General features: G+C 33.6%; 1 protein-coding gene across 1 annotated transcript in view; it reads right to left on the bottom strand.

Moving 5' to 3' along the window:
- Positions 1-673: 673 nt before the first annotated feature.
- Positions 674-27,297, bottom strand: part of LOC137929769 (ectin-like) — a 55,371-nt gene continuing 28,747 nt past the window's right edge. The window contains exons 4-7 of the mRNA XM_068772863.1: positions 7,713-7,862; positions 4,388-4,517; positions 3,734-3,823; positions 674-1,517 (exon numbers count right to left, since the gene is read on the bottom strand). Coding sequence (XP_068628964.1) covers positions 1,327-1,517; positions 3,734-3,823; positions 4,388-4,517; positions 7,713-7,862 — 561 coding nt within the window. The 3' untranslated portion in view covers positions 674-1,326. The remainder of the gene's footprint in view (positions 1,518-3,733; positions 3,824-4,387; positions 4,518-7,712; positions 7,863-27,297) is intronic.

Raw genomic sequence — 27,297 nt, 5'->3', positions numbered from 1 at the left:
ATATGTGTTTTATTCAGAAATTGGACATTCAAATTTAAAATTTTTTATTTATATTAACTAAGAAATTATGCTTCAGTTTTGATTTTAGAAATTGCAATAGTAGTTATATATCTACCTCACTAGGTTATTTCTAGAGATGTTTCGATATGAAAGTGAAGCCATAAAAAGGCAAACCTTTAGATAAATTTGCATCAGAATATCCCATCTCTGATAACAATGTATCTGAATTTTTCTAAATTTAATTTATAGATTCTAATAAATTTAGCGATGTGTTATCAAAGGCATGATTACGTGTATATTCTAAAACACCATTTGTATAAAATAAATCTTAGTATCAAGTTATAACAACTATTCTACTACACTAATGCGTTTGGAATAAATTTAACAAGTTTTATAATCAACCATGAAGGAAGACAAGGTTTTGGTTTCAACGGAAGATCGAAGTGTTTATTCCTAATCTTATTTTAATAATTTATTATCTGACAAAAATATGGTATTATTTATGTTTTTTTTTTGTTTAAAGGTTAATAGCGAAATTAAAAATTTTTTTAATATTCGTTGTGTTGATGAGGTAATATTTTTTTAACTATGCATCAGTTCATGTATGTTATTTTTTAAATGTAAAAACATGATCTCATTGAAGATGAAGAATATCTTCGAACGACTTCTGCGTAAGACATGCATACATATCATAAATGTATTATTATATCTAATTTTTTAAATTTACAATAACTGTGCGTACAACAATATTGCTTCAACAAGTCATGAATATTTGTAAAATTTAAGCTCAGGCAAAACAACCGACATTTTCTATCTATGCTCAAAGCTAGTGGACATATAAAAATGGACATGAATATTTATTATCTGTAGTACGTCCTAATATATTTTTATTTATATAATTAGGCAACGTTTTCAGGCCATAATCTATGCAAAAGTAAAGTATTTTTAAAATAAACTGTCGATTAATTAATTTTTTTTGTTTTTTTTTTATTTTTCTGAAAAATTAGTTTTATGTATGTTTGATTCATTATTAGCTGCCTTATATATTATTTTTCTTTCGTTTATGGGCGTCTTCACTAAATAATTAAAGAGTCCTAACACAAACCGACACAATATTTTCTTTTTTTTTGTTTAACAATGATAACTATTTTATTATTTGTCTCTCTCTCTTTGTCATAAGCGGCGACATTTTTACACTAATAGCTTTAACGTTTTTTCTAATTTTCAAAGTTCAGGTATTTAAACCGGTGGTTTGTCATTATTATTTTTTTATTTATTATACGTAGCATCGATCCTGAGACGTCTGCCACGTATGGAAAGCTGTCGTCAGTGAACCGGTGGAGGGGCGAGCTCCGGCAAGTTATCTGGCAAGGGTGGCAGGACGTTGGTCTCGAACTGCCCGGACATGTTGCCGGGTGGGGAGTAGTTCGCCACCACGATGACCTTCCCAGCGCGGGACCTTGCTTTGCCCACTCCGAAGAACCGGGTTGCGACCCATACCATCTGTGTGAAATGACCTGAAGAAGAAATGTGATAATTACTTTAAAACAGAGAAATTTGCTAATTACTATCCGCCATATATATTTTTTTTATATAAATGAGGAAATTAACTGTTGATTTTATTATTTAAAGAGTGTTATCTGTAGTATAAGTATACGTATTACTACATATTAAAATTACTGTTTACTTTCTTTCTTTTCTCCCTGCAAACTTGGTACTGCTAGAAGGTCTTCGCCTGTCGCATTTATATAGACAAAACAAATTAATATAAAATATCTCAGAGTTATAAATGATGTTGATGGCAGAGCATAACGTTACCTTTTTATTTTACTAAATTGATAAATACAATTGTAAATAAAATTATTATATTTGCTAATATTATAAATATAATAAATAAAATTTAATCATAAATTTAAGTACGTACTTGCTTTTATAAAATCATATTTTACGACAAGCATGAAACATACTGGCACACAATGATGATATTATTATTATGGTAAAAGCTTGTTACTAATGGCAACATTATTTTAGCGATATGGTGTGGATTAGAGTAACAATTCTTGTTACGATGATTTTAGTGCGTTTCATGTGTAGGGAATATTGCAATTTGTCTTTACAAAAAGCGATCAAATTATATCAAGGCTACGCAGGCTTTTTTTATTCATAGACCACTTTTGAAAATTTAGTTGATTCCGGTTGATCCTCTGTATCTACATTTTGACAATATTTCTAAAAATCGACAACTTTTTTGCAAGTCTTACCACGTAAAGCTTCATAAAATATTATCTGTCTACATCAGTGTTTCCCTACAGAGAGCAATTCGAAAGAGGACTTAACACGAATTTAATACTTTCACTATAATATAAAAAATATATATGTTACATTAGGGGGGCGTAAGAATTTTAGAAAGGCTAAGGTTGGGCATGGCACGTACAGGGTTTAAAAAATAATGGTCTTCATCGATAGAAGAAGTCAAACCAACCTTTTTAACTCACGTAGACCTCTATCGAGTCCCCCAAGGACCCCCAGGGGGTCCATCTGGGCCAATTTGGAAACTAAAAACTTAAACTATAAGCCACGTGAATACTGTATACCAATATAATAATAATACTAGAAATGTACAACCCATATTGGGTAGTGATAACGACATAGGGATGTGTTTACATGGGTCATTTGTACGGTGCGGACAAGTTCTCTTGGTCATATGATACTCGTAATTGTTTATTTATTTAAAAACTTTTTACACAGGTGGAAATAGGTAATATTCCAAAACACGGAAAATAAAATAAAAAACTAAAATCAAATTGAGAAGGAAGAGAATCACATAAAACACCTTATATAAATATACTAATGGATACTACATACTATAATTATATATAAATATGCCATGATATATATATTTAAATATCTATATATACTATCTCTATAAATATAATAAATAATAAAATTCAGCTGTCGTGATCATTCCGTCAGCTTGTCAAGCAAAAGTTCTCGAACCTTCGGTTTAATTGTGCAGCGATTCCTGATCATCCTAATATTTACGGGATGTGATAAATAAAAATAAATAAGTATGACAGGCAAGAAAAAATATGAACTAGAATTACTTATATTAGGAAAATTGAAAATAACAATACTGTAAATGTGATAAATTAAAGAACTGTGATATATGGTATATGAGGAAAATAAATATTATATTATAAATATTATAAATAGTAACAAAGCCTAACCTGCAGTGATTGAGAATGAATGAAAGGATTAGAGAGCTGAAAAGAAAAATAGAATGAATTATTGAATGAAAGAGATAGAAAGATAGATATTGTAAGGAATGGAAGAAAAGAATAAAAATAAAAAAACAAGTGAAATATTTAATATACAAAATAAAAACCCTGTTGCCACAAAAATAGGGGTGGAAAGATTGGTCACCAAAAACGGGCGAAATAAAAGATATTGAGGGTAAGCGCGTTACAAAGAAGAATAACACGTTTTACAAAGGAGAAGGGAGTAAAGTCGGTACTACGGGGTGACAAGTATATTGTTAATTGTTTATGTTACGTTGCATTATTCTTGGTTACCCTATTATTTTAATTTTTTTTCATATTTTATCTGTGATTATTTATATTAATTTATATTTAATCTTTGACTTATGTGTTCCGATTTTTTTTGAAACATCCTATTAGAATAACAATCATTAAATACGTATAGTAATATTACCGTCAGGATCGGATATTCTTACCTGCATTAACGTTTGCGTGGAGGACGTCAGACTCCTTGAAAAAATTGTACTGTCGAACTGCAGCGTACCAATATGAGGACACTTCTTGGCCTGGAATTGAAACACAAGGTTGATAAAGGAAGGAAATTTTACAAAGCAAAAGCCAAGTTTACAATATAGTCTTCGTGAAAATTTATATGAACAAGTAAAAAAAATTTAACGGTTTTATAGTTACAGTACCCGGCGATAAATATTGCACATCGACTTTTAGAAAGAGACAACTGACTAACAACTGCTTCGTAGAGCGTTATCTCTGTCGTACGAAATACAACTGACAAAACGTCGTAGTTAGCGTGGGACAGAGATAGTGCTCTACGAAGCCAAAATTATCCGATTGTCTCTTGCCAAATATCGATGTGCAATATTTATCGCAGGGTACTTGTAAGAGAAATGATTAATCATTAAGTGTTCCAAAATATTATTGTTTAAAATCTGGGTGGTTTAAATGTATGTTGAGTGTATACATTTATAGCAAACCAAAACGATTAAATACGTTAAGAAAAAAAGTGTTGTATCTATTAACAATTAAAAAAATAAAAAAATAATGTTTTAAAAAATAAATCGAAATTTACAATATAAATTTAGGTTACGTTTTGATTGGTTTAAATACGGTACCTGTGACGTCAGGCTGCAGCGCGCTGACCGGCCGCTGGTAGAGGTTCTGTCCCACATCACGGTCGTTACGGTAGCGGAACCTGTTGGTGTGCGCCAGGTGGTTAGCCCACGCCTGGGCGTAATCACAAAGCTGGGAAATAGAAAGTTAACAATTATGCATTCAGTCAATCATCATGTCATCCTACAGACTTTTTTTTTTAATGGTCCCCGCTGTTGGGGACCTCTCGTTCCCCTATCTCGTGTGGGACAGGGACTTTTTATTTCTAGTAATTTATTCATATTTTTTATCATTATCATTCTTCTCTTTCATGTCCTACAGGCTTGGCCAAGGCAGGCTTCTAGCAAAGGACGCCACAATGACAGGATTTACGCTGCCTGCATCAAGTACCTTCCCACGACATTATCATAACGTTGATCCAACAAGTGGGCCGGCTCGTGGTAGAATTCTTTGAATTACATCGCTGACCTCGTTTCTTCTGCGGATTGTTAATATCTTATGAAGTTTAATTTCAGACCCGGATGTTAACACCTCTTATGCTGCTTTAAGGATTTTGAGTAAATATGTAACGGCCTGGGTTGAAATTTCCGTTGGAGCTCTCGACTTACGGTACGTTAATCTAGGTTTATGCTTAACAAACTCTTCGTAAGAAAAGGACCAATATTTAGCCACTTCCGCCCATGCAACAAAGCCAGTGCAACAAAGTGCACCGCCCACCAGCCCGCTGATAAATGCGTATGCGGCAAACAATGCAAATAACACAGCTGCCACCGTTAAACCACTCAACACGTGTTTCACCCCTCCACGGCGCATCTTCAGAAGTTATGTTATACTGATTAGTGCCAAACACAGTCTACTAATCAGCATTAATCGATGTAACATAACTCCTCTGGCTAAATATTGGTCCTTTTCTTACTTTGGATTTACTTCCGCAAGGTAACGCCTGATTCCATTAAATAACATACTCTTCGCTTATATATCAGGAGGCCCCGAAAGTAATGTCGTTTCTATCGACATATATTACAGAGAAACCGATTGATTTATTCTGCTCCGTTATTGAAAATTTGTGTACTAGATGACAAAAGGTTGTTGATAAAGAAGGTGAATTTATTGTTGATTAGAAATAATACTTGTTAAAAATGCAATCGTGTGAATTTTATCTTAAGAAAGCGACATTGCTTTCCGATTGCCTTAATATAAGGTAAGTGTAGATCTAAAATATCATCAAAAGTGAGTCAATTATTAATTAATATAATTAAAAAAGAAGAAAAAGCTCGCTAACTGTATGTCACTTCTATTGCCGCTGCTCACAAACAATGATTAAAATCATTGAAAAAGAAATGAACTTGTTTTATTTAAATTTCAAAGGATTACTCATTTTAACACACATATATAAAAGAACGCTGATATCTTAGCAGGATAATTTACAAGGATAATATAAAAGATATTGCTTACTATCCATAAAAGTTCATAAGTCGACTTTATGGAGGTTATTTTGTCCCGATAGTGATGTTATTAGGGTTGCAGCCGTCGGGCACTTTTATAAATGTCATTTAAGCCAGTGTACTCGTTACACTTCTTTATTAGCTCTAAGTGATTTCGAACGATTGTGTCTGTACGTGTTATAATAATAATGTTACAAAACAAGAATTACAGAACCCTCTAAACAATAAACACGGAACTCTAGGATAAAGAAGTGCTGTGAACATGCGTGACCTTGAAATTATTTATAATTACTTGGGTACGGTTCTCGGAACTTCTAACCGAGTACTTCTACCTCGAACCATCTCGAACTTACTAGAACCTTCTCCGTAGTATAAATAGATGTACTCCCCATGTCGACAGTTCAATGTAGTTATTTGAGTTATAAGATTAAGATCTACGACCAGTGATACAAAGTGACTATTTGATAAGTTATTTGGACAATGATTTCTTAAGCGATTTGAAAGCGAAGTTTGGACTAAGCGAAAGTATACTTTGTGTTAAAGTAGGGTGACCGAGGGAAGATCAAGAGGGATTTATGAATAAAGGACTCCTTGTGAACTAGTGGTGTTTTATTTCGAGTCAGATCCCACAGTACGTAACAATACGTTATCTAGGTAGTGTCACTGTTTGTTATACTCTCAAAGTAAAATATAATTTAATATTCACGTAAATATGTGTTCAGACTATTCTGGTGCAAGATGTTAAGAGATTGTAGTATATAGCACCGGTCGACTTCTAAAATAACTTCATCAGAAAGAGACATATAATTTTTGCTAGTATATGCATCTCATTCCTTAATTCACTTCAAGTGGTTGGATGTGGGTCGCGCAAGACAAGTCATTGTGGTGATGTCTAGTCTAAATCTTGTTGGCGTCTATCAGTTGACACGGTGATGAACACGTGATCACGCAATATACTGTAATATATTGGATTTGCTTGCCGCTTGCTAATCCACGAATCTAGACTGATTTCAAAATAGTTTTGTTGATATACCGCCGACTACTAGCAACAAAGTGCAACATAAGCCATGCGCCGCACAACTGTAGGAACTCGTCGAAATGTTATTTATTTATTTATGTATAACAGTGATGTTAAAGCAGAAGGCATTGTTTACCAGTTAACCGTTTAGGCAGTGCAGAGATAAATAAATGAAGGTAGGTAAAACAATATAATATAAAAAAGTAAAATCAAATTGAGAAGTAAAAAATCACTAAGACAGAAAATACCTTACATAAACATATTTATAGCTACTAAGTACTATAATTATATACAAATACATCGAAATATCTGTATCTACATATCTGCATATAGTGTTTGTATAAATATAACAAAAATTAAAATCTAATTATCGTGATGATTCCCTTAGCTTGAAAAGCAATACCTTTCAAACCTTGGCTTTAAATGCACAACGATTCCTGATCATCCTAATAGCATTTAATAGTCTATAGCGCGAGGCAGAGATTTGACAAAAAATAATTCACCAATAATTCTATAATTGAGTAGAGCTTCTAAATTACATTGTTTATATGTATACATTTTATATGTATATAACTGTAAGAAAATTGTGTATAATAAAACGCTATTGTGACATGCAGCAGGGAGAAGAAAGATTCGTATCAAATAGTTGGAAATACTCTTCCAAATGCCTGCGCTCTATAAACGCAAAAAAAAAAATTGTAAACAAAACACTCTAGCGATTAAGAAAATATCCTAATGTCGAGGTGGAGCGCGATCGGTCATTTTACATTCCCTAATGTCGTTCAGATAAAGAACGGTCATGTAGTTTACTTCACACTACATGTCTTTCTTTTCAATTAGTATAGAGAATCTCTTTTTACTGACCTCAGGGGCCATGTAGAGCTGGGGGGCGCCGTGCCGCTGCCGGTAGACGTTGTGCCAGCACAGGCATTCGGTGATGAAATCGCTGTCCTGCCAGGCGGTGCGCACTTCGCTCCACTGCACCACCATGCTCACCGGCCTTGTCTGCAGCACCTGTATTATAACAATGCAAATTTAAAATTCACTAATTCTTTATTTAACATACAATAAAATAATCTAATATATAAAATTCTCGTGTCACGGTGTTCGAACTTGAACTCCTCCGAAACGGCTTGACCGATTTTTACCAAATTTTACATGCGTATTCAGTATGTCTGAGAATCGGCTACTATCTATTTTCCATACCCCTAAGTGAAAAGGGTGGTCCACCCCTAAATTTTATTTTTAATTTTTTTAGACAATTTTTTTGGTTTTTACTTTATTATGATACAGCATACAAAAATACATACAAACCTAAATTTTCACCCCTCTACGATCAACCCTTATCTTACATTTGTTAATTAAAAACTTTAATTTTTTTTGCAAAACAACGTTTGCGGGATCAGCTAGTAATATATAATATCAGAGGGACCGAAAAGTAATGTCGTTTCTGTCGGCATATTTTACAGAAAAAACGATTGATTTTTACCGCTCCGGTATTGATATTTTGTATACTAGATGGCGAATGGTTGTTGATAACGTAGGTAAATATATTGTTGATTGGAATTTAACTTAAGTAAGCGACATTACTTTCCGTTCCCCCTAATAGAAAGTATATGACGATATATTTAGGTATGCGACCAATGACAAGCGGTATATAGGAAAATTCGGATAGCTCATCTTTTCCTTTGTAACTTTTTATGATGATCTTGGCCTCCATGACGTTATTCGTTAGCGTCGTTTATATACATTCTAATAATGTTACAGATCACACTGTGTTTGGCACTAATCGGTGTAACATAACTCCTGAAGTTGCCCCGTGGAGGGGTGAAACACGTGTTGAGTGATTTGGCGGTGGCGGTTGTGTGATTCGCATTGTTTGCCGCATACGCATTTATCAGCGGGCTGGCGGGCGGTGCGCTTTGTTGCACGACTACCACTGCATGTGCGGAAGTGGTTAAATATTGGTCCTTTTCTTACTTAAAGTTGCAGATATTCCAGACGAAACCAACGATAATAATATTATGATCTGATCTTTATCAACATCATCATTCAGATGTGAAGAATCCAAGAAGTAAAACACACCAGAACAGTGTTTTCATCTTCCATTAAAGAATGGAACGCAATTGTTTTTATCATTCAAATATGGAATATTTGAACAGTTTATTGTATTTTTGTTAAATACATAGCGTATAAGTCGATCTGGTCAACGGCCTAGTCATAGAAGCGCGACGGACTCTCCTTGAGCTCTAGGTACTCTGAGAATCACTGGTGCTGCGTGAAAATCTGGATAAGTGCCGTGTCCAGCTGCACTTGGTGAAGCTTGCCTGGCGTTCGGGTAAAATATTCTCGTTGTTGAAGTCGTCGTTCCTTCCACACTGTCGCGCGTTTAGTAAACGTTACTAGCACGTGTTGTGACGGGTAGAGAACGGAGGGAGGATGATTCGTGAGTGGAGAACCCAGTATCGCGACAACTTCGCGTTTGCATCGCGACAACATCGCATTAACATCGCGATTGAAGCGTGCGTATAAAAATTAACCATGGGCAAATGGCCTGACGGTATGTAAACAAATTATAAATGCTTACTCTACGAGCTTTGATTCATATCATAGAAAAAAATTGTTAATAATATACTTGCATGTATCCATTATATAAATGGTATAGGACGCGTGGTGTTTTAATATTAGACGCGAGACTCAATAGTTTATGGAACAGATGCAGGTGTCACTGGAAGCATAAGGTAAGCAGTACTGTACCTGGATGCACCCGATTGCAGTCTGAATTGGCCCCGCGTGCCGCGAGCATTGCCATAGTTTAACCGCATCACTGTTTTGTGTACTTTGTAAAGGGCATCACAATGTACACGTAATTCCGTGCATATCATTTGAATAAGTTTTATTCGTCCAAGTCTTCGTGTGGGAGCATTAAAATGCATACATAGTAAGCTTCGCACGTCTAAATTATAAGTAAAAAAAGTGATTTGGTGGTCTGCATATTGTATTCATAAAAACTATAAAGTGAAATTCTATTTTTAAACTCTTTCGGCAAAAAGCAATTTCGGAATCGCATTTCTTTACTTTTATATTCATACTCTTTGTTAAGGCGGAGCCCTAATGAGGTTATGGCATTAAAAACGCTTACAGCGTAAAGAGACTTTTTATCGAGCTCTTTATGGCGGGAACTTGCGCTTAATAGGGAAAAAAACGCCCATTCACGGCCGCGCGGGAACTCAAAAGCTTACATTTCTATTTTAATATGGAACGCGGTGAAACGTTATTAAAAAAAAATAAACGCACGAGTAAAAAAACAAATACGCTAGAAATGCGTTGTCGGCGTTTCGTTTTTTTTTTTTGGAGTAAAAGCGTTTTTCATTAATTGTAATTCTTAAATTGAATTTTATTTTAAGAATATTTGATTCAATATTTTCTATTTATGGGAGAGGCAAAAAACAGTAAAACGTATAATTCTGCTGTGAAATGTTTACTTATATTCTTCATAGAATAGTTAATGATACAATATTTCACTTAAACAAGAAATTATCTTGTTTAACTGGCACGATTTATAGTTGAGTCAGAAAAGAAAAAAATATTTAAATATAGAGTGCATCTTATATTTAATGCTAGTCTTGGCGACCGCAATGTTAGCTATGCTGGATTTTGTACCATACCGTACTTTGTTCATAACATTCTGCGGTATAAAAAATTCAAGCTCGTAGGACAAATAGAAAGTTTTTAAAATTTAATGTAAATGTCGTGGGTACTTCGCTGCATGGACTACATTTTCCCATTCCGGTAATATAGTGAAATGGTTAGTACACTACTACTACTACTGTGTAGTACAGATAATATAAAAATGCAAATTGAATTTAGAAATGAAAACAAATTTTGCAACTATTATATGGCTACTTAATAACAATCGTGCAGGTTTATTACGGATGTAAATAAAAATGCTATCATCAGTATGTACAGGTGATATATTTGATGTGGTGATGTTATTGCTGTTAGCTATTTTTTTTGTTTTTAATTCGTTCCACCCCTTATTTCCTTGGGAACAGGGATTTACTTTCTTTATTAAATTTTTCACTAAGTATTTTTTATTATCATACTCTTCTTCCATTCTTCGCAATCTTTATCATTCTGTTCTTCATTCCATAATTCCGTCTATTTTTCTCTTACGTTCTAATATCGTTTTACCCATCCTCAATTACTGCAGTTTATTTATACAATTGATATATATCACAGCTTTTTTAATTAATCTTGCATCTTGTAAATATATATCACAGTTCTCTTATTTTCAATATTAATATTTACATGCTGTTAGCTGTTGGGCTTTGTATAGCTTTATCGGAATGTGTCCCAGACCCAGCTTTATTTTTTTTTGGGTCTCGGTATCTTACTTAAATATTTATTCTATATAGGACCAAGCTAAGTTTTAGTGGGCTTAGCAGGGGGTAGGTTTGCCTTCCGGACAGAGAGGCTTTACCCATGCTAATGATGTCGGAGGCAGGGAGGCGCGTTTTGGCAAGTAAAAGTTCAATAAAATTTTAGAGTAAAATCGGTTACGACACCGTTAATTATTAAAACTTTTTAATTATTTCATCGTAATTACAAAATCAAAAGCTTAAATGCCGAGTGGGATGCCCGGAGGGTTGAAATGTAAGAAGTTATTATTTCCACCGAGGAACGACGACGTTTTAGGGTTCGAGTCTTTAATGAACTTTTAATAATGAAGTGGTTCCACGCTTCGCTTCTTAGAAATTTCAGTTGTCAACTTCTGGACTTTAAACTTTCTCGTCCCTTTTCAAATGAACTTAATTAAGTAAAAATCAACTCAAGTTAATTTGTTGTTCTTGCTTCGAAGCATGTACTTTATTAGATTTCTTTTGAAACATAATTTCATTTTACAATGTACTCCCTGTATATATATATATATATACACATATATATACACACACACACACACATATATATATATATATATATATATATATATATGTCAGAAGAAACTATACCTGGAATCGTATAGTTTTAAAGTACACTGAATTCTTTTCGATAGGATTATTTTTATTGTAATATATTAAATATGATGGAGAAATAGCTCTTTCTGAGTTATTTAAAACACAAACACAATTTTTGTGATAAAACAAACTTCCAATATAATACAGTTTCAGAGGAACTATTTGAATTTCACTTATTAACTGCATAATAACGTTTTGAGAGATCCCAAGTAAGCGCAAAGGACCAATATTTAGCCACTTCCGCACATGCAGTGGTAGTCGTGCAACAAAGTACACCGCCCGCCAGCCCGCTGATAAATGCGTATGCGGCAAGCAATGCGAATCACACAACCGCCACTGCCAAATCACTCAACACGTGTTTCACCCCTCCACGGGGCATCTTCAGGAGTTATGTTACACCGATTAGTGCCAAACACAGAGTCTCTCTGTGCGGAAGTGGCTAAATATTGGTCCTTTTCTTACTTAGGATCGACTTCCGCAAGGTAACGCCTAAATTTACTAAATATTGAGAGATCCCAACGCGGTTCCAGCTAAAACTCTCTATTGGTATCGTCGGAGCTCCGATCATCATCATCAACTTCGTATCACACCATAGACGTCGACTGTTAGGCATAGGTCCCCTGCAGAGGTCGTTACGATCACCTTGACTATATTTTTAGTGTACCTGCGATGCCTAGTCTTATCGCATCTACGTGCAATTGGTCGCCATTTGACAACAAGACGTATGAATAATCGTCCACAATACAACTATCAATTAATCAAATCGATCCTCTCTAAAACAGTTATATTTAGGCCCGCGAAGAATAGCTTTTCTAAAAACAACTCACAGGAATTGCTTTTAAAGCTAAAAGAGCACAAAAATCGACTCTCGAAGTATACCACACCCAATTTACTACGTTACTTTAATTCATTTTAACATTTTAAAATTTGTATAAAAGTTTTTAGAAACTATGTCTGTCGGTCTTATAATTTGACTAAATACTCTTATAAATAATGTTTTAAGTAGTGATATCTTATATGTTATGCGTGCCTTTAAATGTAAATTAAATAGGTAAATACAATTATTTTATAATACACGAAAGTCATTGCTGTACTTCGTGACCTATCGCATAAAGTAACCCGTCTAAGTTCGCGTGGCATGCTTGAGTATGTCTAGAAAGTTCTATTGTACTAAACTAAAATTAAATTCTCTTGTCTAAATCAAATACTTACCTAAGGTCAAGTAATTTTACAATAAAATAAATATCCACTCATTTCCAAGCGCTTTTGTACCGTTTGATTTATTTCAATTGTTCAAGAAGTTTATTTGTTTATTTTCTTGCTTAATTGGGAAAAAGAAGTAATTTGTTTTATTACACGAAATTATATTGCCAGTTGTTAATAAATGAAATCAATTAACATATGTAATATTTTTGTTGAAAAACATAATATTGTTTATAGATGTAAAGCTTTACTTTTATTATTTTAAAGCTTTTACACCTAATCCCAATCACCCTGTATAAAGTGATCACTCTGAAACATGTTACATTAGTTTAATTTTATTAGAATGCAAGAAGCAAATAACTTCTGGCAGTAGCAGGTTGAGTAAAAAAATAAGTTAGTACACCATCGCCTCATTAGAAGAAAAAGGCCGACAGACCAGTGTTCCTTGATTATTCCAAAAAAAAAGCAAAACATGTAATAAATGTAAGCAAAACTAATACAGGTAGTGGCTAAAAACAATAAGAAATAATTATAAAGTAAATAAAACAAAAACTATGTAATTTGTGATAAAATTTAAAATACCCAAATAATGAAATGTAAAATAAAAGATGAGATAAAGTAAAAATAATGTGATAACCAAAAACTGTGATAGTAAAGAACGAGGCGAAGGAAGTGGAGGCGATGAGTGAACGGTAGAAAGTAAGTAAAAGAAAGATATAAATTGTAAAATGTGGGTAGAAGAAAGATAGATCATGTGAAGTATGACAGAAGAGCATGAAAATAAAAAGAAAAGAAAGTTAATCATGGAAATATATAAATGGATGGAAATATGAATTTTAATATGTAGTTATCCAAATTCTATAGTAGCTTTTCTTTACTATATATATATATATATATATATATCGTTATTTATTATCTATGACACTATTAAACTATGGACATGTTTTAGCATACGTTGCCAGAAAATGATTTACCATACATTAATTTCTTTAAAGCTTTTGAGGATATAACATATTCTAATCGACGGTTCTTCTTGTTCTTCTACTGCAAGGCAAACCCCCAACACCCTCCCCCCCCAAAGATAGCGACTATGACCGATCCTGCGCAGCTCTCATCCAGCGACTTCTCCCAGTCCGTCCAGAACACGTTAAGACACGGGATGAACTCCGCTTCTAACTGGTCTTATCGAAATCAACGAATGCCTATGTCTAGCAGTGGACATCGTCTAAAATGATGATGCGTTCAAAATAATATTTGTTCTTTCCAGCTGATGGAAGCTCATTGCAAGGTTTTTGCCTCCTCCAAAGACCGCCACGATGACCATTCCTGCTACCTTGACTATGCCGGTCCACCTAGAGGTCCAACAGCTTGTTGTCGCCACTAGAAAACCTTTCCGCCCCAACTGCCATCGGTTGAACCAATGTATCCCGCCCACTGCCACTTCAAACAAGCAATTCAAGTTACGTCGGTGATCTTGATTTTTCTGTGGATCTTCTTATTTCTAATTCAATCTCGAAACTTCCTTCAGTTTTGTTATGTGATTAATTATTGTGATTTACGATCTTTAGCGTAATTTATATACATTCACATCTTTATAGATTTTACACCTATTACCAATCCAACCTGTGTTACTATAGTCATATACTAACGAACGTTCCAAAACAGAGCCTCATAAATGACAATTAGTTCATTATGGGAGTGCGATTATCCCTTTTCGGCAGTTTTGCCCGATCTCATCGCAAGGGAGTCAGGTCGGATTAGCGAAGGAGTGTAGGATTAGAAAGGACGAGGCGGGAAAATTGTCAGATTAGGACTTTAATGTTAGATATATAAATAAATCTTTTACCGCATTGATATATATTTGTAGAATTTATAAGATTATTTTTAGTTATATTTCTATATCGTCATTAATATCACTCGATAAATAGTTGGAGAGCTTTTTTATGCCCCTCTTTTTGGACGCCTCTCGTACTTCCCCCCTTCTTTTATTCTTAACAAATTCTTTCATTTTGTCCTAATCCTATCAATCGTCACCTTGCTTTCATTTTCATTTACTTCTTTTTTGATTTATTTATATTTTTTTATTTATTATTTCTTTAATATTTCTTTATAATTTAATTTTGTACATTCCTATTTTCTTTACATTTATTACAGATTTAAGTATCTACTAGTCTTATACACTATAGTTTTTTCTCCCTACTTATTCCTTTTAATTATCTCTCCTATGACTCTTCTGTAGCACTCTACAAAGGTTCTGCGACTATCCTCGTTGTCAATGATAGCAGATCACGTCGATGAGCTATCAAGCCAGACAAATGTTTCTATAAAAAATGGTCACATCTTCTTTTTGTTGACTGAAGGTAGAAGCTAATTCCTGAAAGTTTTAAGGAGTCGTGCATGGTTCTAGCTTTGACCCTTTCCCCCTTTACAGGCAGGCAACTTGTCCGGATTTTCTGAGCTTCTCCGTGCAATGCCTTAATTCGTAAGATCAAACTGTGAAACCAAGTGTGTATGCACCAAAATTTAAGCGACTCACAAACGATAAAATTTCCACGTGACAGAGTTCCCCTGTGCGTCCGGCGACCGCGTTTGTCCGTGTAGATTTAAATTGTAGCCTTTGTCTTCTAATTAACGTTGTGCGAGTATGCAATTTCAAAACAGCTAAAACGCAATTTTGCTTCAATTTAGAGTTCTTGTTTTATATTCACAATTTTTAATTTACACATAAATCTATTTCACTATACTAACGCATTAGCCAATCGTTTTTAATATATAATTTTTTGAATGTTCCAAAATATCGCGTGTTATTTTTCATAATAACGACTTAGTCTACTTAGTCTTGCCATAAATATAATTACAAAGAAAAACGACATATATTTATTGTACGTAACATTTATTAGCATTACAGAGTGTTAATTTAATACTATAATAAATATAAATCTATTAAAAATATATAAAGCTTCTTCGAAGTGGTCTCCATTTGCTGCAATATAGTCATTTGAAAGTTGAGGCCAGTTATCAATAGCAGAACGCAATCTTTCAATTGGAAAATTCTTCACTACCAATCGTATGGATTCTTTAAGGGTTTCAAGATTGTCATGGGATATAAATCCATCCTTACTCTCTAAAACTGACCATAAATCATAATCCAGTGGATTAAGATCAGGCCTAAGTGACGACCAGTCTTCAGCTCTGATGAAGTCAGGAACGTTCGTTTCTAACCAAGATTAAGCGGATCGAGCTTTATGACCCGGCGCCGAGTCTTGTTGAAAGGACAATTTTTGATAATTGGACATAGTGCTGTTAAGGGGGCTTAATTACCTTGTTAAGTTTTAATACACTTGTGTTTATGTTTTGGTACCAGTTTCATAAAAATATGTTCCAATCACTGCTAGTTGCTAGATAACACCCCGCCAAAACATCACTAAAGTCGAATAATGCTCACGTTGCACTCTGTTGACAAATTGGCAACAAGACACGTCAAGACAAGCTTCCTTAGTTCTTTCAGCATAAATATGACCATTTGTATTTTGTAAATACATTGCTCAATTGTAAAAAAAATTCGCAAGTTTTAGGCGTTATCTTCAACTCCCGAGATAAATAACTTTCGCTTCCGTTAACTTAATTTTTTCTTTCTTTACCGCTTTGACCGCCTTTTTTGCACGAATATTACGTGGATGGCCAGATCTTTTTTCTTTCACAAATAGGATTTATACTTGATTAATATCAAGCGTATACATGATTTAAATTTTTAACCTGCTTTATGTACTACAATCACATCCATTCGGTCCTTGTTATCACCCCACTCCATTTTAATATCACAAAATATATCATAATATTGATATATTATGATATATTTTGTGATATTAAAATGGAGTGGGTGATGATCAAAATTATTAAAACATAATGAACTATCACATAAAAATGACAGATTCTAAAATTCAAAAGTTACATTTTGTTTATTTTTTTTTTTAAAGTATTTATGGTCGGACTAGGTATAATCTATAATCATCCGTGATTTATTAACGTTAATAATTTTCATTTCGTAATGTTTTTAAAAGTAATACTGGCACAAAAATAAAACAGATACTTTCTATTCTTTACATCGTGGTGAATCGGTAGAGGACTGACACTTGCGATCGGAGGCTCGGGTTCAATTCCGGATATATGATCTCATATAATTCATACTTTGTATATTTATTATGTAGGATTGCCACTGCTCATAATAAAGTTTCCAGAGGATAGGCAGGCAGTGGGCGGAAATGGGCTGATATCACGACGTGTGTACATGCTAGAACAGTGATTCCCAAAGTGGTCTATATCGACCCCTCGGGGTCTATGACAACCTGCAAGGGGTCTACGTCAGCGAAAAAAAAATTGGGGGTCCATGAAATGAAAATGAGGGTCCACGATAGTGCTATTCATTTCTTAGTAATTTATTATTAAAGCATCAGGTTCATCCTTCTCACTAAAAATATTGACTTATTGCTTATGTTATTTTATTCATAGTTTATTTTATGTTTATTTAATGGTACGTATATTTTACATAACAGATACAAAATTTTATTTTGAGTAGTTTTATTTTAAATTCAATTTATATATGTATAAATTAACATGTGTTTTACTTTAAGTTTTTAACACTAAACTTCACTACAGTTAGAAATTTACAGGAAGTCAATATCAGGTAAGTAGGGGGTCTACCCAACACGGAAAAACATGTCAAGGGGTCTACGACACAAAAAAGTTTGGGGAACTCTGTGCTAGAAAATATATACATACTTGTTGTTGCACTACCATTAACAAAATTAAAAACACATTTTAAAAATAAATTGGAAAAAGCATATTATTTAAGAACGAATATTTTAATGACAAGAATTCTTGGCATTGATGTCGCCTGATTATTGTTTTAATTCAGTCTACGTCTGATAAAGTGTATATGTATTATATAAATCTATGTTAAACTTTATTAAAAGATGTGTTGTTGTGGATTTTCTTCCTGCTTCGTCTCTACAACTATAACACTTTGTAAAGCAGAGTATAGACAAAAATAAAACAGATTAAAAAATCGATAATAAGTTGACGAAATGTTGAATAGAAGTGTTTTGTCTTGGTATCTTTTAAGGTAAATAATATGCGGTCTTATCAGACATGGGAATTTCTTTCAGACAACCATAGTATGAAAACAGTAGAGGGATAAATAAAGTGTTGTGTATACTGGTTGACCTTTATAAATAATAAAACAGCGCAGCATTTTCCCATTGAGGACGCGAAAGAAGTTCTTACAGCGCCTTTCTAAAGTTAACTAAAGGTCATGTTCTACACAGTTTTGTGGTTACATTTATAAACTCTAGACATCATGTTGTTGATGAAAATTTTTCAACGGGTCGTATATGAGGTATACATAGAAACAGATACGTTGTTCTTTCGTATTGAATACTTTGAAATGTTTGTTTTACTACATTTGCTAGTTTTTGAAATCGGAACAAAGTAATGCTTGGGTAATCATAGAAATATATTTATATGAATTTTAACTGAAAAAAACATCGAGTAGTATATATAAATAAATAATTATATATATATACATATACATATATATATATATATATATATATATATATATATATATATATATTTACATGTCATGTAATGTATATACATACACGAGCGATGTGCCCCACTACCGCTAAAGACGGGCAATCCTTGTTAACAATATCAAGTAAAAAACCTTTAATGACTGGAAAAAAGTAATCTTAGTCATGAAAATATTTTATTTTAAATTATATTCAGAATATTTGAATGAAAGTTATTGCAAGCGCTGGCAATTTATCTAAACTGTACAGGATGAAGGTTAATATACATATTATAATTTTGAAGATAAATAAGTATCGCTATTATTAAGTTACTGGTACATAACAATTAAATAAAAATAACCAAAATATTCTTTTTTAAAATAATTTATTGTATTGGTTTAATATTCCAATTTTCATCTTCATTTTAGCCATGTCCACAATCGCGACTAAAATGATATCGATTCTATTTAATAAAATCGATTTTCATAACCGCTCTGTTATTGTCATGTCGTTTTAATTTATAAACATTGTCCTTCCTTAGTAAAAACTAGCAGAGATATATATTCGTATATTTAAATAAAACAGTTTAATTATTCCGATAGTGTGTAGTAAAATATATGCAGCAACACCTGCATAAATAAATTTCATCTCGTCGCATTTGGCAGCCGCCCAATTCTCGGATGCAGTTCATTTATCGCAGCACTCCATCTTGTAGTGGTGCCGCGTCGGTAATTTAGTTTCTGCACGGTCACTGCACTGAAGTAGATATATTGGCAAAGTTGTAGCAAATCCTATCTGCATAGGGAATGTTAGCTTATATAGGCTGTATTATAGTCATTTATGTTTAATTATCGAAAAATTAGTTACGCGTTCGGTAATTTTTCAGGCCAGTTCAGGGAAAATACTAATTATTTTCATCAAATTAATATTATATAGGATAATTGATAATAAGCATAAAAGTGGTGAATGTAAATAGATGTGTCAAAAAAAAAGTTCAAAGCGTTTATACAGGACCACTTTGAAATATGTAAATTTTGCGACTGGCAAATAATTTCTGGTGGTACAATGTCTCCGATAGACGCCCACTGTAAGGTATGGGATTCCCCCAATAATAATTATGGAAGATATATCATAATCGCCATGTTTGACTGACGGGTTAGTGATTGCAGTGTAGTATTATGACATGCAGAGAACGTTGCTGCCTATGCTCTGGAAACTTGATGATGACAAGTGGAAATTCTAAATAATACTATGGTCGGAAGTATCAGTGCTCTACTGCTTGAATCTCTGCTCATAGTTAACTACAGTTTCTTCTAAACAGACGGCACTCTTGCTCGTGGGGTCTTGCGTCATTCTGGTGTCGTGTGCCTTATGATGTCATATTATCATCCCGACTATTAGCTACCTTACCTTGGCAATGTGGTGTCAAGTGTGGTACGGGTTTGATCAACCACCGACCGACCATGTCTCATTGGTCTCCTAGCAGAGTATTAATTAATTTAAAAAGTTCGATCTCTTTCTATATACTAAAGAATCGTTTCACATACCGTAATATTCTTCTCTATTTTCGTTAGCGAGAAAATATTATGTTAAAGATTTAATCACATTAAAAAAAAGCTTTACATCAATCAAAGCGTATAACGTTTTTTCCACTAAAACCGTTGCGTAACAGCTTACCTGTGATATAACGAAGCCCCGAAATATCAAAGGTTAGTCGTTCTACTCTATTTGGCTTTGCATCACTAGTCGCGATATGAACAAATATACCGGAAAAACGAATGCGGTATTTATTTTATAAATATAGACTCCCGTCTAAATCCAGATAAATATAGAGCTGCAATGCATACATATATTTGAAAACAACTAATTTCTCTGTTTGCAAAAAATAGAGTGCTTAACTTTTTATGTAAATAGACTGACTAGATTTTTGAAAATTCTGCGGTGCTTATTTAAGCGCACATATCCCAGTTATTCCATTATCTTAGCGCGTACAATTACAATGTACACAAACTTAAAGCAGTAATATATTTGTGCATTGCATTGCACGACTTCTGCTACATAGCGGAAGTAGCTATATATTAGTTCCTTTCTTGCTTAGAATGGACTTCCGCAAAGTAACACCTGAATCTATTAGCTAAAGCACTAATAGTTCGAAGAATTGCTCGTCTGAATTAGCAGCGGGCAAATCATTCGTGCAACCGATGGTATTAGGAGCCGATAGGTTTTCAACTGGCGGCCGTGGGCCGGTAGAGGTGGCGTGGGCATCCCGCCCACTGGGTGGACCGACGACATAGTTAAAGTCGCTGGATGCAAGCAGCGGAGTACTGCTCATGATGGCGATATTTGGGCGAAGTCTATATCTTGCATTGCACGTTCATCGGCTGAAAAGAAGAAATCCCTAATGTTTAGGCAGTAGTGATACTCCTATGAAATCGGTGCTAGTAGTTTGAATTGCAAGTTCAAAGGATATTTTTACACATATATAGAATATACTTCGAATTTGTTCTGTAACCTCTGAGGTTTATTTTAGGAGAAAGAAGTTCATTAGGTTAGATTGAATAACCCGTAGTAGTCATCACAAGTAGGCTTCACTCGTCCATTTTGGACACAAGTGGAATCCAGAACTGTGGTTTGCTACTTCTACTTCCACAGATAGAGGCGTCGGTGGTGGAACATCGAAGGATCTATAAGACTCTCTCAAATTATAATTACTAGTACAGATACTAATTACAGATTGTTCTGTAGTCCTCTCGCATTGGTATATGTCACATGAGAGCTTCAGATTATAGTCCCATTATATGTCGGTTACCTTTCACTGTGTACGGAATGGTTGCACAGACTTATTAAGACTAGGGGCCACTCGGGCAAATCATGAACTGATGCGGACCGGCCGCCAGAAGTATAGGTAATAATATTTTTGGGTTTTATTCTGGAATAGAATTCAATAGTTTTCGAAAGTACGAGAGTATTATTTTTATTGTCGGTGGGCCAACAGTATTCAACCTGCGGGCCGCGGTCTGTGCATCCATGGTTTACGGACTAATGTGATATAATCGTGTGTAGATTATACAAATATATTAGTTACGTAAATCAAACCCAGGACCCACTATCGCAAGTCACAGTCGAAGCAGTACACAGTGCTCTGTAATTTTAGTATTGGAATAACGTATATTTACCGTTGGATTTATTTCGTGTTTTACGAAACTCAAGGGAATGCAAACATTAAAACCGCACTCCAAACTCTTAATGGTATTATTATTAAATGGTTTCCACAGAAATTGTTTTTATAAAAGAAATTAGTTTTACTTTCAAAATATAATTTGTGGATACGTGAAGTTACTTATAGTGTTCATAATAAACGAAATAGATTTGCGTATGGTTGTAAACATTTTATAATATAGTTGGGGCCGAAAGATCCTCAGATAGTGACCACAAATTGCGACCACGAGCCAGTAGACGCGGCGTGGTCAGCCTCCCATAGGTGGACCGACGACGTAATCAAGGTGTGAATATATATATAAATGTTGATATAGAAAACAACTATCTTCATCATTCAAACCAGGGTTAGTAAACTCGCAGCCCGCATGTTATATCGTGAAGTTCTCGAAGGAATGCAGGTTTTCCAACAATTTACATCAAATATGTATATTATATGGCCCGGGTAAGGCCTCCAATAGGTGAACCGAAAACGTAGTCCAGGTCGCTGGACGCAGGCAGTGCAAGACCAGTCTTCGTCGCGAACACGTCAACAGTCAAACACTTAACGTCAAATAAAAAAAGGTATGTTGTATTATTATTAAAATAATGTTATCTGTGCAACTTTTTTGGCACGAACGTATTATCACTTGATGGAAAGTGATTTGACTTAATAATGTCAGTAAAATTAGTTTTAAATTTTATTTACACTACCACTAAGATGCAAATGATTTAAAATATCAATTAATTTTCATTAAGTGCATGTACGCTAGCTATGTCGTGGCAATTAACGTAGAATGTACATTTGGAACGGAGCCAACGCTGAACCGTGTAAAGGATATAAGTTAGGTTATTCGTATTGTCGAATTTTTTATTTATTTTATTATTCCTATTACATGTCATTTTATATATTTAAAATAACTGCAAGGGAAATACAAAACGTCTCTGATTTATGTAGAAACTCTTGTAGTTATATATACGTATATAAAAAGCTTTAAAAGGTATTTACTGTCAATTATTGTATTTATTATCCAAAATTTAATGATTTCTAGAGTAATAAATGGCGTAATGATTCAATTCGGATAAATATATATTAAATTTTTTAATCGCTTACTATTACTTTTTTTTCTGTCTCTGCTGTTTTTTTTTATTTTTTTATTTAATATTCTTTATTGTACACGTTACGATACATTTAATAAGCTTTACAATAATATACAAAAAAGTACAAAGAGCGGTCTTATCACACAAGGCAATCTCTTACAGACAACCATAGTACGGAAAAGGTAAAAGTACTAATAAAGTACTAATAAACTGATTTTGTACTGCATAAAGTTTTTCTATCGCTTTCCAACAAAAAAAAACATATAACATATTTAATTTTTTTTCCTTTATAACCAAATCTGTATAAACTGTGCAAAAGCGTGCTATATGTACATGAAAGCGTAAATATGCATGTGATGAGATTATAACTCCAATAAAATATAAAATTTTTAATTAAAGACTACACCACAGATCTATAATTACTTGAAACTTTTAATTAACAAATAGAAGAATTTAGATATAGCCAATAATTAAAGCTGCATAAACAATGACTTTGATAAAATGTTATTCAATGTCATTTGCGAATTACAATTAAAATATAAATTTTAATCAATCGAGCTTCCGACGAGTGGACAATTAAAAACTAATTGGTATTCGCGGGAAAACTGAATATACGATTGTCAATTTGTCTAGTGTCGGGAACTTTTCCAAAGTGAAAAACCGATAAATTATATTGCTCTCGGAATATAAAGATCGATTTCACTTGCTAAAGTTATTAATTATTAATGATAATAAAAGTATTTAATATTAAAAATGTAAACATTGACGATATACAAATCCGAGATATGGTCACTTACGATGGGCCTCATAAGAAAGATCATGGTCATCTAGAGAGTAAAAGAGATGGCTATGTTCAAAGTTTCGCTGCGAGATTGAGTCGGAAATGGGGAGATCCGCAAAAGAACAAGCACTGATCTGTATCTATGTAACACTGGTGGACCATACAGGCAACCAATTGTAGGTGTATAGTATAGTGAGGTGTAGTTTAAGTTATGCGAAGTGAGGACTATTCGGCAGTCGGTTGCGATACGGGTTTCTCCAGACCGCCCTTGCTTGAACGCGGGCTGGGCGGGCGCGGCCGCCCTTTCATGAGTCTAACTTTGATGAATGTACGGTACATCGTGCCCGCCAAGGGCTCGATGTGAGGACTTAGGTGACAGGAGACTCAATATTGTTCACAATTGAGTACCATCTAAGTCGTAACCTATTTCCATTCTTGTATGGTTATGCCGATAAAAAATAATTGTCTTCAAAATTTTAGTTTAACATAATAAAGTTTAATCAACAGAAATAAAAACACATCAGTCATATTCGTAATTACAAAAACTTTATTAATAAAATCACTTCTATTTTAGGTCTTAATAACTTTTTGTCTTATTTATTATTCTATTCGTATTACCACGTCGGAGTTTAGATATTTTCCTATATATTTTATTATTCCATTAAGTAATGAGGCGCCATCTTGAAACATAAGTTGATACGTTTCCATAAATCGAGTAATTTCATTACACATGGCGCCGTTACGGAAACAAAATATATCTTGCTATTTATAGCAGTAGAGAAAGGAAAATCGGTGTTAACCAACCAGTCTTTTTCCTTCAATATATCAAAAGGAGTAGTGGCACCAAGATTAATTTTTAAAAAGTGTGACGTCACAATAATTATTTCGTAAATTCTGTGCCATATTGAACGTTTCAAAGAAAACTATGAGAATGTTCATTATCCTAATTTTGTATTTTCAAACGTAGAGTCTAGCTCTACTAAAAACAATGAAATCTTTCATAAGATTTTGCAATAAAGTAAAGAGTTATTATTAGTCTAGTGTCGCTAGATTGTGGTAAAACTTAAATTGAGGTATATAATGCTTCTATACTTTTTTACACATTGTGAAATAGCGGACTAAATTTCTAACAGGGATTCTTCGCTAGTCAATCTGTGATGGTGGAGACGTAACAAGTGGGTAATATCTCGTCGTCGTCGTAGTCCTATAGATGACCACTACAACCTACTGAAAATCAGCGAGGAAACTCGCGCGGAAACGTAGTATCGCTGGCTACCAAACATCGTGCGTACCGGCGCGTGCGCATCTCTGTCCAGTTTTCTACACGGCACCCTACAAACCTCCGCCTTATTTTATATGTGACGTAATTACGACTTCATCCCAGTATTTGTCTATATATTTTTAATTGTTTCTAGATTATTATTCTAATAAAGAAAACTCTACACGTATATTAAATCTACTGATCAGATACGGGTGTATTTTTGTTTAGCAATTATATAATCGGTTGATATACACCCACTACAAGGCATAGAATTCCCTTAAGATCGCCACGTTGAATGGTCTTGCACTATCAGCATTCAGAAACTTCCAGTGACCTTAATTAGGTTGTCAGTCCACTTAGGACCTAACCGTCATGTCAATATACAGAAAGTTAGATATAGTGTGGAAATACAACGTAACTCCGAATAACTATATGTGGTACGTAATTATATAATACATAACTTTGTTAAAACGCATATTATTTTGTATTCTTAGGATATAATATGTATTGAATTTTAACATAAACTTTATATAACTTAAATAGAAACCAGTCCGTGATTTTGTTTTCTTCAAAAGTTTAATAAGATGTACCTTTTACTTATCAAAAGCTACGACCACGTTAAATAGCCTAATAACTTGCTAACAACTTATCGTGTTCATCGGAAACAGTATCTATTGAATTTATCACTTGATGTTAAAAAGAGTTAAGTTAAAAGTCACTCGGTGACTTCAATTTTGTCCAAAAACAACGTTAAAAGGCTCTAAGTTTTACTTAAAAAAAAGCAACGTTCCAGTTAAATAACTCACTTAAAAACTTAATGTTCAAGTTTTAATACAATTTAACTTCATAAAAATGTCCAATATAGATTCAACGAGATTTGGCGCCGCTCCAATCGGTGCATTAGAGGAAATGAAACAGTTTATATGGTCTGCAAAACTAAATGTATATACATATCTTTTCTAGCGTATTTTTATTTTTTTGTTTATACATAAATACTAGCTGTTCCACGGTGGAAAAGAAAAAAATTAGATGTATTGCAGAGAGATTGATTTTAATTTTTTTTGTCGATGTAGTGTCATAGTAAAAACAACTATTACTTGTAAAAATAGATAAATAATGCTTTATTAATCTAGAAAAAATAATAGCTAGATTATCTAATAATTAGATAATGTAAATATAAGGCTTCACAGGATTGTTAACTTTCGGGTCCAACATATTTCGAATGCGTCTATACTGTAGTGACTTTAACATATAGGTTCCACACCATATAGTATATAGTAGTAAATAGTGTTACTATTGATCTCCCGTTTCTCTATAACTAGTAAAAAAATAACAAGTAAATACTACCCTTATGTATAATATAAATACTGAATTTATATATGAATGCAAATAATAATGTAGTGTTTTATTATTAGAGTTTTTCTTCGCTTATAACTGCAATCCCGGCATACTGTGACATTTAATAAGGGACACAGATATGCGAGATGAAAGTTTTGAAAACAGAACAATTGCTATTGTATATTCAAAATAATAAACACCAAGTAATTTAAATTGTATTGTGTAGATTTGTAATGGTCTACCAAGGCAAACGCTTACCATGCCGCTTTTAAGAAGGTATATACAGAGCGTGGTAAATGTCATAAATCTTTGGATTTTTATCGCAGGTTTAAAAAGGTAGTTTTATTTTTCTTAAATGGCAACACTACTCGACCCCGTCACTCTTTTGTGACAACTTTCAGTAAAAGGATTAAGAGTGGTAGGGTTGAAACAGCGTTTTGATTATTGAGTCGGGAGCTCGGTCACTCGTTCAATAACCATCTAAGTGATTAGTTGTCTAGTGGAAACTATGCTATTTGGCCTATAAGAGTATTAAAAGTTGAATAAAAGTATTTAGTGTGCTGTGAATTGGAGTTATTCTGATAACTGTTTGTGAGTAGTGACCATGTTATATTATTTGCACAAAGTGTACACGAATTGAACCTTCGATTTACGTACGTAAATCGACTTTAACCACTGAAATTAAAAATAATTGTCAAGATTGTTGACAACAAATGTAAAAATTAAATAGTTTAGTAGCAATTTTTTCTTTCAAATTAAAATTTGATTTTAAATTGTTCCAATTTTAAATTCGCAACATTTTCGTTTTGTCGTATATACAATAAGGTAGAGTAGTTAACCTAACAAAGTTACCCCAGCGGTAGAAGACTGACACTTGCGAACGTAGGTGGCGGGTTTGAATACCGGGTTACAATCTTACATAATTCACACTTTGTGCATTTATTATATAGGATCGCAACTGCTCACAAACATGTTTAAAGAG

This window comes from Battus philenor, unplaced genomic scaffold, assembly GCF_028537555.1.
Source record: "Battus philenor isolate CCGP_79_NKW_IND1 unplaced genomic scaffold, ilBatPhil1.0.hap1 SCAF_5, whole genome shotgun sequence".
NCBI classification, from domain to species: domain Eukaryota; kingdom Metazoa; phylum Arthropoda; class Insecta; order Lepidoptera; family Papilionidae; genus Battus; species Battus philenor.
Note: the sequence above shows the minus strand (reverse complement) of the source record. Positions and strands in the feature narration are given on the sequence as shown.